Here is a 15140-nt window from a genome sequence, read left to right as displayed (position 1 = left end):
TTAGAAATGAAAATTACAATTTTGGCAGCAAACACTTTATTGATGTGATGCTCTATAAAGCTGATAACCTGGTCCCAGGAGGCTTAGGAATTTATTGGTTTGTTGTTTTTTTTTGGTTTTTTTTTTGGGGGCATGAGAAAAATATGTTTGCATTCTCAAGAACAGAACCCATGACTATTTGATTGGAAGTTGAACACCAACCACAAAATCACAGATTACATTGTTTTACATGCAGTTGGAATTGCTAGGCTATATCAGGGTTTCAAAAGGAAAATCTTCTAGAAACGAGCATGACAAGTTGAATTCACATTGGATCCAAACCGAAAATTTGGACCACGTTTTCAATGTGCTGAACATCAGCGTCCCTATTCTTTCCAATCTGAACATTTGGATTCGGTGAGAATGCACCTTCAGGAATAAAAGTTTTATTGGTTGTGAAGAAAAATTGTGTCCAGATTTGAACCAGGAGCCTATGATTGGAAAACAGGCACATTATCCATCATAACCAAGCTCCTTTGGCAAAAGAGATCATGTTTATCTCTCTCCATCCATTATTATAAATTAATAGGACGTGAATGGTTTGGGAATGAAATTGGGAAGTTCTGAATTATCTCGATGTCTAGGAAAACTTCCAGGCAACAATGGAGGCAGATTTTATGGTGAATTTTTATCCAATGACCAAGGACAAACTGCCTTAAGCAGTTCTTTCTAATTTGGAAAATGTCCACTCTATTAATCCAATGATTAATAATGATAAGTATTATTATTAGACTTGGCAGGCCATTAAAACTTAACCAAGGCTACAAAAGTTTCTCTGAAAAAGTATGAACTAGTTTTGTTGATGCTATTAATATAAAAATTATACCAACAAATTAACACTAACATTGTATTTTGGGGACTTTTAAAAAGTTAAAAATTTGTGATATTTTAGCATGAATTTTATGGAGATATTTCTTTTTTCCAATTCCATTATTACTATGTTTAGTTCTATAGTACAGTAATAAAAAAATATAGATAATAACCACTCCATTTAACTGCTTTTTAAAATACAATGGAAAAAAAATGAAGTAATTTTAAGTGGTTTTTTTTGGAACCAACAAATTGGAAAAGGAAGCAAGAACGGCCTCCGACTACATACATCGACCAATTAGAAAAGGATCTAAATACACAGCGACAATACATTCCACAAATTATGGAAAACAGTGTGGAGAACAGTTGCTCATCATTAGCCTGGTATGCCTGATAAAGAAGAAGAGGAGAAAATAATGATATAATATGTATATAATTTTTTTTGGGTGGGGGGGAAATCTGAGAATAATGACAGGTTTCACATTTTGCATGGTTTGTTTTCAATCTGACTGTAAAAAATTGTAGAATCATTCCATATTATTAACAACATGTGGCGTCAACATTCTAATCTTTATGTTTTAATACCCAGGGCCCATGTTATCTACAGTATGATGAAGAAGTTTCAATTGTTTCTCAGTCCCTTGAGAAAAACTTAAAGGTTCCTCAAGGTTGTGGTACCAGAAATTCAGGAAACTATTTTATTTTGCCAGAAGCTTGTGTCCATAAAAAAATTAGTAGAGTATATAAATAAGTGAGTAAAGTGTCAGTGTGGTTAATTTCTGGACCAATTTTTGTGATTTGATTTTGAAATTTTGCCAGAAATAATGGGCTTTGCAAGCTGTTTATTTATTATTGGTCAATTTTCCAGGGTTGTTTTTCTCTTTTTGACTAAGTTCTCTCCTATTGAAACTTCCTTTTAGTAGCTTTCAAATATCTTGGTCACTTAATCAGGGTATAATTGCTCTGATTAATTGCTCTCTTCTAAAATTCTTGTTTCAATGTAGATCACAAGGCTGTCAGAACCATGGCTATGGCCAACAGTTTTTCTCATACAAGTTATATAACCCTGGGCCAAATTATTTTTCGATTTGATGTCGCAGGCCAAAAAGGTTTCAAGTAACTTGCTATCCTTTATTGACCTAAGGTAAAATTCTGAGATGCTGTGGCCGAAGCCCCCTGTTAGCTACACAGACCTTTGAAGTTTTTTTGGTGATTTCAAATTCTTTTCTACCGGTATTTTTAATTGTATTCAGCACAATATTAGGACACTAAATTCATTACAATTTTGAATTTTTACTGGGCCTACTTTACATTGGCCCAGTGTCTGTGTTTTGGCCTTCACTTTATTGAAAAAAATATTCATCGAATGGCTATTACTTTTAGTTTCTTAAAATAATAATTATAATTTTATTTTTTTCTTGCGGGCTAAAATAATTTGGTTCGCGGGCCAAAGTTGGCCCACGGGGCTGCCTACAAACAACCAGGGATATACTGTATAATAATAAGAATCTTTTCATCAGAATGTTTCATATGATGTTATAACAAAGAAGCTACCATGTGCATGAATTGTATTGCACCATACTATACTGGGTCACCTAATTAGAGTATGGGATATAGTACTGATTTACCATTATTAATAATCATACATTTAAGCACTGAAAAATAATAATAATAACCCATATATATATATTGAATTGAATAAACCAATAAAACCATTTGCACACAAACACCTACAGTGATTGCACTTTCACGTAGTGCAAAACAGGTTCATTACGTTGGTTCTATACATGCACATTCAGAGTGGTCACGGAAATGCGACCCATTTTCCTCCACCCAAACCCATGATATTGGTCTTTTAATCGATGCAGGAAAGGGAACATTGGTATGGAAGCTGCTGTTTTTACAGCTGTTTATGGCTGCAATATTTTATTATTCTGTAGACTGTAAAGATTAAACCATCATTAATATTTTGTATAAGCCTACTTTTCGGAATGCATATTTATTTTTTATTTCCTTTCTTTTTATCAACCATGCTGAAACCAAATTTCATGTTTCCTGGGCTATACCTACTGTGTTAATACCAAATCTAACCCTGTTCAAATCATTCAAGATCAAATTTAAAGTACATAGAAGTAGCAATGGTTTTTAATTTTCCATGATTAATATTCATTACTGTATCTGTATTTTTTATTGACAATTAACCACATTAATGTTTGTAGCATTGACATTAATTCTTGAACATTCTTGATTTCTTCAGTGACCTTTTACTGATTTTATTTGAAGCCCAAAAATGTGACATTGCACAGAGGTGAGAGCACTTTGTAGGGGGATGGGTAAACAAGGATATGACTAAGGCTTATACAAAGTAAAAGTTGCATGGTGAAGGGATGGTCTGGTGATGTAACTTTCCTTTTGAATAAAAGCATTACTTTGATAGCCTTTCATGTTTCCTCTAGATGACACATCATATATCTCCCCTCCCCACCCCCATACCCTACACGTCCTGTCTGCATGTACAGTAGTATGTCTGAATCTTATTTTGGGGCTGCCAAATCTTGTATAGGAACCTTGTTCCTCCTTTGCTTTGCCCTCCTGTATTTGAGAAAATAAATATATTATTCTAAGGTAAATATTTTTATTTCATGTTTCTGATGCCCAAACAAGATCATAAGATTGGCTCTCATTGTTGTCATCAGCTTCAGCTGATTCAGGGAGACATTCTGTTTGAAATGAGTAGCTTTTGGGTGTGATTAAATTATTGTAAAAACAGGCGTTCATCATAAGCCTGCAAACAAATTAAACTTACGATTGTTTTTTAGTACATCGCGATAAGCTGCACTGAGAAAATTAATTGCAATTAAGACTTTCCTACTTTATCAGTTGTGAAGAGAAAAAAAAACTCCCAGGCCCGTAAAATAAAGGGGAACATATGGCCTTCGGATGTTTACACATCACAGCGTGACCCTGAAGAGGCAAGTCCAAGGCTGTGTAATGAGAGGTAATTGATCTCAATATAAAGGGAATGATGATGTACACCACAATCTGCCACTGTGTAATTGCACAACGATGTGTCCTCGTTCTATTTTAAACATATGCTTCGTACCACCAACCTTGAAGTTTTATCATTATGATTAACTTTTTTCAATATCGTGGCCACATTAATGTGATTTTAAACTATCTGTGGGCATCATTGTTTTTACAAGTTTAGTCCTCTTTTTGATGTCTCCTATATATCTTCTGTTTAAACATGTGCTTCATATCAACAGCCTTAAAGTTTTTTATCATGAACTTTTTGTTTTAAAATTAATTGCAATTAAGACTTTCCTACTTTATCAGTTGTGAAGAGAAAAAAAAAACTCCCAGGCCCGTAAAATAAAGGGGAATATATGGCCTTCGGATGTTTACACATCACTTTTTTTTCAAAATCATGACCAAAATGATATGATTCTATACTATTTGTGGCGTGACCCTGAAGAGGCAAGTCCAAGGCTGTGTAATGAGAGGTAATTGCATTCAATATAAAGGGAATGATGATGTACACCACAATCTGCCACTGTGTAATTGCACAACGATGTGTCCTCGTTCTGTTTTAAACATATGCTTCGTACCACCAACCTTGAAGTTTTATCATTATGATTAACTTTTTTCAATATCGTGGCCACATTAATGTGATTTTAAACTATCTGTGGGCATCATTGTTTTTACAAGTTTAGTCCTCTTTTTGATGTCTCCTATATATCTTCTGTTTAAACATGTGCTTCATATCAACAGCCTTAAAGTTTTTTATCATGAACTTTTTTGTTTATGATTTGCTTTTTTTTCAAAATCATGACTAAAATAATGTGATTCTATACTATTTGTGGGAATCATTATTGTTTCAAAGTTTAGTCTATTTGATGCCTCCTATATGGATTGTTTTCTAGTCAAAGATGGTTGGCGGGCTGCACATATAGAGTTTGTAATTCATTTTCGTGGGCCGCAAGCGGCCTGTGAAAGTCCTCTTTTTGATGGCTCTTTTATTTACTATTTTAAACATGTGTTTCATACAGTACCACCAACTTTGATGTTTTTTCATTAACTTTTTTGTTTATTTTATTTGCTTTTTTTTTAATATCATGACCAAAATAATGGGATTCAATACTATTTGTGGGAATCATTATTGTTTCAAAGTTTAGTCTACTTGATGCCTCCTGTATGCACCACAGTAGGCCTAAATTAAATTAAAAATTAAAGCCTCTTTTTTCGGTAGTGCAGCATTTTCCATGAGTACTACATACGCTTGTGCAGATATTCTCTATGCTGTGTTATTTTAATTTTCCTGTAGAATGGAAGACTCATTTCAGTTCATGCTGTGGTAGGCTGATAGCAACTTGTCAGATAATGGACTATGTTTAGAATAATGTTAACCTAGTTTCTGTAGTATGCTCATAATCCTATCATGAACCTATTTTAATAGTGATCTACCTTTTTTAAGAAAGCGCAATGAACTGGCAACCTTGTGTTTTAGTAACTATACCAAAGGTGCAGCTACAAATTTTTCAGTAAAGTTCAACACTTGAGTATGAAGTGACTCTACTAAAGGCCATGTTGCCATCCAATTTTCCCAATCTATTTATCTGAAAGTTTGTAAAAAATGTGAATATTTTTAGAATTTTTTTTGTCTTCTTCCAGATGGAAAAAATAAGAACTAACCATGCTATATATCTTGTATTTCATTCAGTGTTTTTCTAAACATGTAGAGTCAATCAAGGTGTGTAGGAAGGAGAGGGTTAAAATGCCACACCAGTTTAATGGTAATTGTAAACTTTAAACAAGAGAAAAACACACTTGAATATCCACAACACGTTATAGTTTAATGCTGAAACACAACGAATTAGAGCTCAGTTACCATTAACAACAACATGCCGCTACACAGGGCGAGAGCATGATGGTATAAGCAAACAGGCCAAAGCAAATTAATGCGCAGCAGTAATTAGCCAAGTTTAAACAGAAGTCCATATTGGCGACGAATGTCCTTCCATTGTGTGGGCGCTAGTGGTCGCCAATAGTGCCAGGTTGAGCTGCAAGTTGCAGCAATTGCTGTTTAAAAGAGCATATCTGATCAATTAATTTTAAAGTCTATATGCTATAAATTTAATTTTCTCTTAGCATGGGACCAGAAGTTTGTAGGCCCTATATTCTTTCTTTCCACTTTCAGGTACATTACATCCCTCCTGTTATATAGTTTACCGCTGCCCTTTTATGATTTTGTATATAGCATTACTGTAAAACCTTGGACCTTTGAATGCTGTAAATTTTGGGAATTACTACTATAAAACAATAAATACCGTACTCGCGCGAATAAGTTACCCGTTTGAATAACCGCCCTTCCTAATGTGAAAATTTCCTTAAGCGTTCCGTTTAAATAAGCGCCCCCTTCTAATTTGAATAAGCGCCCCGTCAATAATATCATAAGATTTTAATTTTTGGCAAGTCAATAATCCAATCAATCCTGGACTGTGGTTTTGGCATGATTCGAGCTGCAGAGTGGAAACATTCTTTTTTAGGTCAATATCAAAATGAGGATATTTCTCTTGGCCAGATGAGAGCTCCGGTCCCTGGACAGAGAGTATATTTCCAACTTTACACTTTTTTACATATTTGTCTATACCTAGTCCTACTCTTATTTTTCTTTTTCCGACCTTTAACACATTCTCCATCTGAAAAAATACAATGATCCTGCCATCCTAGTAATCTCAATCGGCCGATGGCCAACAAGCTAACCACTACCCACCACCACTAATTGCATCTGCTATTTTGCTGAACATATTCACGCATTCTTGTCATGAGCCATGTTCTCTGGAGGATTATCTTTTCCGCCTAACCACCATTCGTTATGTCCTTTTCAATCAAAAAGTGCCTCTTGAATTTAATAATTTCCCATAAGAACCCCTCGATTTTCATCTATTTCCATAAGTGCCCCCTCAATTTCCACTCAGTTTTCATAAGCGCCCCGTTTAAATAAGCGGCCCGTTTGAATAAGCGCCCCTCAGAAGTGCAAAAAATATTTTAAGCGCCCGGGCGCTTATTCGCGCGAGTACGGTACTGTAGGGCCACTGTAACATCAGTCTGTAATTAAGTGTATTAACTTGCGTTCAATCACTGTACTACTGTATAAACCAAGCATGTTTTAAACTTGTTTGAAATTTATGTACAGTGTATGCACTGTACTACTATCTTGAAAAAAACCCGTAAGATGAGCTCCTTTTCCATTACACTACCAGTTTAGGACAGCCAACCATTAATAAACTTCCATTTTAAGAGAGCTCAGACTTTAAAAAAAATTTAATTCTTATTGGTTTTTTTCTTCTTAATAACTCTTGAGATTTGTTCTAATGATAGAAAGTTCAAATAGACCCAAGGGACAATCCAAAATGTTTCCATCATATAAAAGTGTAATTTATTTGACCTTTTATGAAATAAAGGCTGGAAACTCCTCTTGACCCCATCCTGAAATTGTTGAGCTCATGTTCCTGTCTTTAAAAAAAACAAAAAAAAAAACAGTTGACTTTCAAGACTACAGACAGCTCACTTCTCATGTGTCAAGCTTACATTCTTGTGTTTTTTTTGTTTCCCAAACACGGTAACATCTGAAAATCAGGGTCGGTCAGTTGGCCAGAAAACTTTTTCATTAAGGATTTTTTTGTAATGACCTATTAAATATTATATTATTATTAATACTAATATGTATTAAACGAATATAATGCCAGGCACTCACTCAAATCTAAACTCCACTCTTAGTGAGTGGTAGACGACCTGACGCCATCTGCTGATTGTCGGTGGCAGTCTGAAGGGATCTCCATAAAAAATTAACCGTAGCGTGTGCGGCATCACGTTGTGTTCTGCTTAGAATCGCGTCGGCCGACGACCATTGGGCGTGGTGAGGGCTGGCTTAAAAGATAGCTCTCACTTCCAACCATGAAATTCTCGTCATGACTCAGATAATGTTCATACATTGGTACGTTAATGTCAATTCCTCATTATATATACGCAAAGGAGAATTCAGTAGAAATATTCAATGTTAGTGTTAAAATCAAAACAACAGGCTAAATGTTTATTATCAATGGTGATTTTTAACCACTGTACATTGAAAAAAATTCTATTATTACCAATGTAAAAATGCCACATTAGAAAGGAAAACATCTTCAATGAGTATACTACGTTAAAGATGAATATTTATCAATCAAAATGTAAAAGCTTGAGCATCTTATCACAATTTAGTACAACTATGCCCTAAATAGATAGGTTTTGCATGCGAATGAATACATGTACTGTACATATATGTTTAGCTATCCGTAACGGTTTGTAGCCATGCTGTGCTTTTTGCAATGACAGTGAAATTTAAGTGTAGGGCCTTAGGCCTAGGATAACTAGGCCGTTTTCTTCTCCCATCATGCTTTGCAAAATCAAAATTTGGCATGGCCTAAAGTTTTAGTATATAAGGTTGTGGAAATTGAAAGTGGTAGCCTAATAATACTCCTTCTCTTGTTGCCCAGAAGAGTTGGTTATTTTGTGACCCAATAATGACTGGCTACTATATAGGCCTACAGGAAAAGCCCGACACCACCAATCACAGACGTTTTTTAATATCCCAAAATGAGACGCATCCTATCGTAACTTCCTGTCTTCAAAAGTCACAAAACGGCACGTGCGTATTAAGGATACCTAAATGAACAACACTAGTAACGATGTTAAGATAGAAACATTAAATAAAGAAGTTGAATTGCTCTTCTCAAAAAATGGCCTCTTACATTCCTGCGAGAAAGCAATGACTCTAGGCCTACTGGAAACTAACCTATGTCTGCATGTTTTACTACAAATTATCAATTGTCTCCCGGTAGTCAGAGCTGGTGACGAGTATTCGCTGGCTTAGCAATATTCCAGTATTCTTGATGTGTTAGGAAAACTCACTTAAGCAGACCACCCGCAAAGCTTCTTCAAACTTAGGACCCTTAAGAAAAAGTATAAAAATAAATAAATAAATAAATAAAAAGACAATTTATATAAAATGAATTAACCTTTATAAATATAATAAATGAAATGCAGAAAAGGCGGTTTCTCTTTGCAAGTGGAGGTGGCGCCGCGAGCAGCTCTCTGAGATGGATACGTGCGCCTTACAAGATGCCATTATTATTATTATTATTATAAGAACCCTTTTGACATCAGCATCATGTTTCTAAAAAATAGGCATATTTTCTTTCTTTTGCAAGCTCTTTATTGAATGGGTGCTAGATAAAAGTAGGTTTTGATTTTTTGCTTACAGTATAGTTTAGTCTTATAGTCTTAAACTGTTATTTATTTTATATCAAGAGTCAAACAGGATATATCTTTCATTATCCTTTGTTTTCTATAATAGGCTTCTTTGATTTTGGCCAAATAAAATGAATTGTTAGTTCCACATCCGGGATTTGAAATTATTTTTTCATGAGGGTGTTTACTAATTGCTTTTTACTATCCTATACTAATGGTTAACAGGCTGGTAAATAGTAAAAATATTTTTTTTAAAGAAGTAAAATGAATCTTTGCAATGTATTTCTGCCATTTATGTTCCCACCTCTTCTACTGTAAGCTTGACATCATTCATTAAGATAGTTATTATTTTTATTGTCATGTCAATGGAAAAATGGAAGTTTTTTTGAAAAATAGTAAATACTAAATTTTTTCATGACGTTCCAAAATTTGATGAGGGTGCGAACATGAAACTAGAAATTAATTTTATTGGCCTTAACAATTTTCTTAAAAAAAAAATATATCCTCCCATCTCCAAATTATCCCTTGATTATGTCCTTAAATCCTCAATTTCTCTGTGTTTAGTCATTTTTATTTCTGGCTAGAGCAGAAATCAAGCCACCTGGCATGTATGCGGTACAAGGAAACATTGATTACCAAAAGTGAAACTCATGTTTTGTGAACGAAAGGACTCTTTGTCCACACTTGTCCCCCTAAAAAGTGCTTCATAGAAATAGATTCTACATGAGTGTGTAATTCTTGAACTGGTCTTATTTTAACAATGCATACAATTTACTTGGGTAGATGATATTTAAAAAAATGTCTAGACAACCACACTCTCTGTGGTAAACCAATGAACAGTACTTATTGTAGCTTAATATAAATTATTTTTAAAGGTTTTTAATTTTATGGGGAAAAATTGTCTTTGTCTCAAAGTAAGACCCAAGCCATATGTGATGTGATGTGATTTTGGGTAGTAATTTACATATTAGAATGTAAATACCGGTATCATTTGACCAAATGTGATTTGGGTCAGTGCTTTACCTGCATGTAAACACCTGTCCTGCTTGACCATATATGATTTGGGTCAGTGCTTTACTTGTAATGTTGTAAATACTCTCCTGCTTGACCAGATATGAATTGGGTTTGTCCTTTACCTGTGATGGTATAAACTCCTTCCTATCTTGCTTGACCAGATGTGATTTGGGTCAGTGCTCGGTCAGTTTGCTGGGCTCCGGTAGCTTCCACCAAGGATAAGCCTATGGCTCCCCTACCGTGCACTGCTAAGTTGGCGGCGCTACCTCAAGTAAGGAGGTGCGACTTTTCGGGGGAAAAAAGACTTAACTACAGAACAACTTAACTACAAAAATTTAACTACAGAGATTGATTAATAAATGAGAATTTTTAACCATGAGAAAGTTAACAAAGATTGAAGAGATAAGCCTTCGAATTCTTTCGAAGGAGTGATATGGGTCGGTACTTTACTTGTAATGATGAATACACCTGTCTTGCTTGACCAGATGGGATTTGGGTCAATACTTTACCTGTAATGATATAAACACCTGTCCTGCTTGACCAGATGTGATTTGGGTCAGTAATTTACCTGTGATGGTATAAACACCTGTACTGCTTGACCAGATGTGATTTGGGTCAGTAATTTACCTGTGATGGTATAAACACCTGTACTGATTGACCAGATGTGATTTGGGTCAGTGATACCTATAATGATGTAAACTTCTGTCCTGCTTGACCAGAAGTGATTTGAGTCAGTACTTTACCTGTGATGATATAAACACCTGTACTGCTTGACCATGTGATGTTAGTCAGTGCTTTACCTCTGATGGTATAAACACCTGTCCTGCTTGACCAAATATGATTTTGGGTCAGTGCTTTACTTGTGATGCTATAAACACCTGTCCTGCTTTACCAGATGTAATTTTTTCAGTACTTTACCTATTATTATATGCTTACAGTATCTTCCTTGACCAGATATGATTTTGGTGAGTTCACCTGTAATTATAAGGACACTTGTCCTGCTTGACCTAATATTTGATATGGTGTGATTTTGTTCTATTTTACATTATGATGTAAATGTCTATTCTGCATGAGGACTTGGTTAGTGGGTTACCTGTAACACTTTTCCTGTTTGACATCATATGATACAGTACATGATTTGAGTCAATTACCATATAGAGTACACCAGTCGTGTCGTCACGACGCCAGGTGGTGCTCTCTGTTGTCAACAGACGTAGGTTACCGTTCATTACGCCTGAATGACTTCATAGGCTTTCTGGAATAGGCATTTCAAAATCCAATTTTTTTAACCATCAGAATTTACTAAAAACACAAAAGCTCGCATTATATTAGTTTCGAACACACATTTAATCATTAATCAAAGTTTACAAAGAAAAAGTAAGATACAACAGCTTAATAATTACGTTTTAAATTGGGATCAATGTTTCGTCAGTGAAAAAAATGGTGTCCGGTTGAACAATTTTTGCAGCAATAGCAATGGAGTAGTATCACGTGGTATCGTGACGTAACACTGTAGTACACTGTACTCGATAGCAATAGGTTCTACTTGTTCTATGCTTGAATAGATGTGATATGATTAGTGTTGGTCAGGTATACCTACAGTGATAAAGAACATGTCTGTCTAGCTTGACCACATAATGTGATGTAGATTACAGGTATACCTATAATAATGATGAAGCGCAAAACCACCTGTCCAGCTTAACCACCGATGACCCACCACTCATGCTTTTAAGTTCCAGAAACACTGTTATGAGTCAACGACATTTGCACTATCACACCATACGGACTTTCATTTTCGATCAGCTGATTGTGATAAGCTTACATTTGTTCATTTTTTTCCCAGTGATCTTGCGTAATCTATGGTCGGTATTTTGTCTTGAAGCAATCACTCACCATAATCCGTCATCAAGGGAAATAGAATTTCTTGTACCGGATTAAATCATATTTGAAACATTTAAAACAACCTTGGCAAATTAAGCAATCTCTATTTTAATATACAGGATGTATATGAAAATCAATTAATTTATTTATTAACTGCTTTTATCAGTCCAGCTTATTGGTATTCAGTTGCGGTTTAAGACTTTTTATTCATAATACATATTTTTTTCTATGTATTTAGACATGTGGTTTTTGTACATAAGTTTGTTTTTCAGTACATTGTCTTCTACTGGCTGCAAATTACATTGTCTGTCTCCGGATTGATTGATTGATTGATTGCTGTTGCTGATTATATTTGAGTGTTGCCCTTGTCCAGAATGGATAATTACTTATGTGTGTTGCTTCGGTGCTTGTTATGCAGCATCTGTGCTTTTTCCCAGGTCATCGTGCTTATATGCAGCAAACTGCACGCAGGAAAAACTGAACGCAACAAAACAGGAAGAACCGCCCTAGCGTTTGAGCTAGACGCTCGATTCTTTCGATGACTTCACTATAAAAATGGTTTTACTCTGCAATCAGCTGTTTGATACAGGACATGGATTTGAGAAGTATGGAATATTCGGTGCGCTTGCTGCAAGCCTATCTGGATAGCTGCGTTGATTGGTGGTTGCAGCCTGTTCCATGTAAGTCGATTCATGAAAGATATCGCCTCTTTTAATCCCATCAAAATTTGGATGACATTCTTTTGAATATATATATCACAAAAAAGGTTTTTAATTTTGGTTTCCTAGATATATTTATTATCTACTGTAACCTGCAGTTAAACAAACCATAATTTTTTTGTGATATTTTTAAAGTCATACATTTTTACAAATTTTGGGATTATATTTTGAAAAGTAACTTATATTTATTTTATATTTTGGATTTATTATTGACCACTCTTGTTGTTCATTATGGTTGCAGATAGTAACGCTTCTCTTGGCTTTAATTAGCTGCAGCCTTGACCACTTCAGCAGTTGACCGATATATTTAATTTATGTTTTCATGACATTGTTCCATACTTTTGCACTTTGTTTCTTTGTTTGTGTTTGTTCTGCCTTTTGGAATGTGTTTTTACCACAGAGCAAAACAAATTTCTGTGTTCTCCTGAACAATGACAATAAAATATGATTGATTGATTGATTGATTGACATTGCTAACATTTATAATAAATTATTTTCATCTTTTAATTATATTTCATGTTGCTTAACTTAAACCTTTTAATTTTGGTATGGTTTTAAAAATATTTTAGTTGATAGGCAATTTATATTTTTTAATATTTTATATGCTAATTTTTTAAAATTTGTATTTTGTAGTTTAATTTAAATTATTTCATTCATGTGTTACCTTTACTGTATTGTATAATATTGTTAATTTTTTTTAATGTAGTAATAGACTATTATAATTACAACCTACCACTAAATTAATGTAAAGTTGTAAAATACTGATGGTAATAGAAATGTAGGTGTATCAATAAATCATAGATTATGGGATTTAAAAAAAAAAAAAAAATCTGTTAATATTTTAATGCATAATGCACCATCTGTCTAGAAAAATAAGCTATGAATAAGCTCCAGCCCTATGAGCCCTAGTGGCTCGGAAATTATGTTCTTTTTGTCTTGAAAAATATATTTTGATACACGACAAAACATACATGGTAAGCCCAAAAATAAATACAAGATGATATAAATAAAAGCAACTACACATCAACAAGTAGACCTACAAATTTTACAAAAATTAAATTATCTCAAAGTTATTTTTTATTTTAATGCAAAAATAATATTTATAGTTTAATTATTCTTTTTTTATTCATATAGTCCAAAAATAAATACAAGATATTATAAATAAGAGCAACAAAACATTATCAACAAGTAGTCCTACAAATTTTACAAAAATTTAATTATCTCAATGTTATTTTTTTTAATACAAAAATAATATTTATATTTTTTATACTTTTTTTCATTATTTGTTATATTTAGAAAACATGTAAATTGATAATTATAATTTTTTAATTCTAAAAATGACAGTAAGTGTCTGCATAAAAAAGTGACAAAAGATTTCAATGGTTATGTATGTCCGTCGTCACTGAAAAATCTGTTGATGAAAATTGAAGAGTGAATCTGCGGAGGTCAAGATATTGCCTCAAGGTTGTTAGGAGATGCAAAACATGTCAAAATAGAATTACATCTGAAATGGTCTGCAACTGTTAAAATCTTTAAATAAAAGATACAGTTGGTAAGGTCATCTGACCTGTATTTCATGCACGTTGTTAACCAAATGGGGGCAACATAATAAATAGTATGGGTTTTTTTTTCTGAGTGTTTCCATACTAAAATACTGTAGATGTTGAATAATAATATTCAGTGCGCCCACACTGCATTTCTCGGCTAGTTTTGGAATCGCAAAACATTTTGGGATTTTTGAAAGAGTCATGAATTTTTAATGTTACAAATCGTATTCTATAAAATACTTATATTTCATTATAGGTTGTTATAGGTTTTAAGTATTTTTATTTATAAAATTGTTTTTTAGTCACATGTTCTGCATAATTATATTGATTCCTTATTTTAAAAAAAATATGAAATAATTTTTTCTGTTAGATTGCACCAAAAAATAATGTGTGTTCTAAAAAAGGTAAGTTGCCCTCAGATTTATATAAATATTCTTGTAAAATATTTTATTATTTAGTAATGATTGTTTAAATTATAGGCCTACATTGATTTAATTGTGCTTTTTTTCCAATTTATTGTAGCTGATGGCGATTTTCAAAAGATTTGGGCTGAGCATTGTCACGATGAAGCCAGCCTTGGTGAGTACGCCTACGCCATGCAGCACCTTGCTGTGGACCATTGGTCAACCAAGCACCAAGACGACCGCATCAAATGGTGCTATCGTACATGTATGAACTACTTCAAATACGGAGGAATGGAGAAAGCACTTGCCAAAGACCGACGGCGTCAAGAACACGAGTTGTGCAATGGTATCGAACCAAAGAACGTTTTTGATGTTGAGCAATCGAATAAGTATAACACAATGTAAGTTGACATGTATTAATAACAAATATTATTTAG

The 15140-nt window shown here is 33.9% G+C and overlaps 1 protein-coding gene across 3 annotated transcripts in view; it reads left to right on the top strand.

Moving 5' to 3' along the window:
• Nucleotides 1-15140, top strand: part of LOC117102537 (S-adenosylmethionine sensor upstream of mTORC1-like) — a 54339-nt gene that overhangs the window by 17703 nt on the left and 21496 nt on the right. For 2 of the 3 annotated variants that reach the window (XM_033242818.1, XM_033242817.1), the window contains one exon: nt 14822-15104. In XM_033242818.1, coding sequence (XP_033098709.1) covers nt 14822-15104 — 283 coding nt within the window. Of the gene's footprint in view, nt 1-12470; nt 12714-14821; nt 15105-15140 lie in introns of all 3 variants that reach the window. The other variant, XM_033242819.1, reaches the window with a different exon arrangement.

Source organism: Anneissia japonica, unplaced genomic scaffold (genome assembly GCF_011630105.1).
Source record: "Anneissia japonica isolate Jap-2015-1 unplaced genomic scaffold, ASM1163010v1 scaffold1489_len2284818_cov182, whole genome shotgun sequence".
Classification (NCBI taxonomy): domain Eukaryota; kingdom Metazoa; phylum Echinodermata; class Crinoidea; order Comatulida; family Comatulidae; genus Anneissia; species Anneissia japonica.
This window is presented reverse-complemented; position numbering and strand designations above follow the sequence as displayed.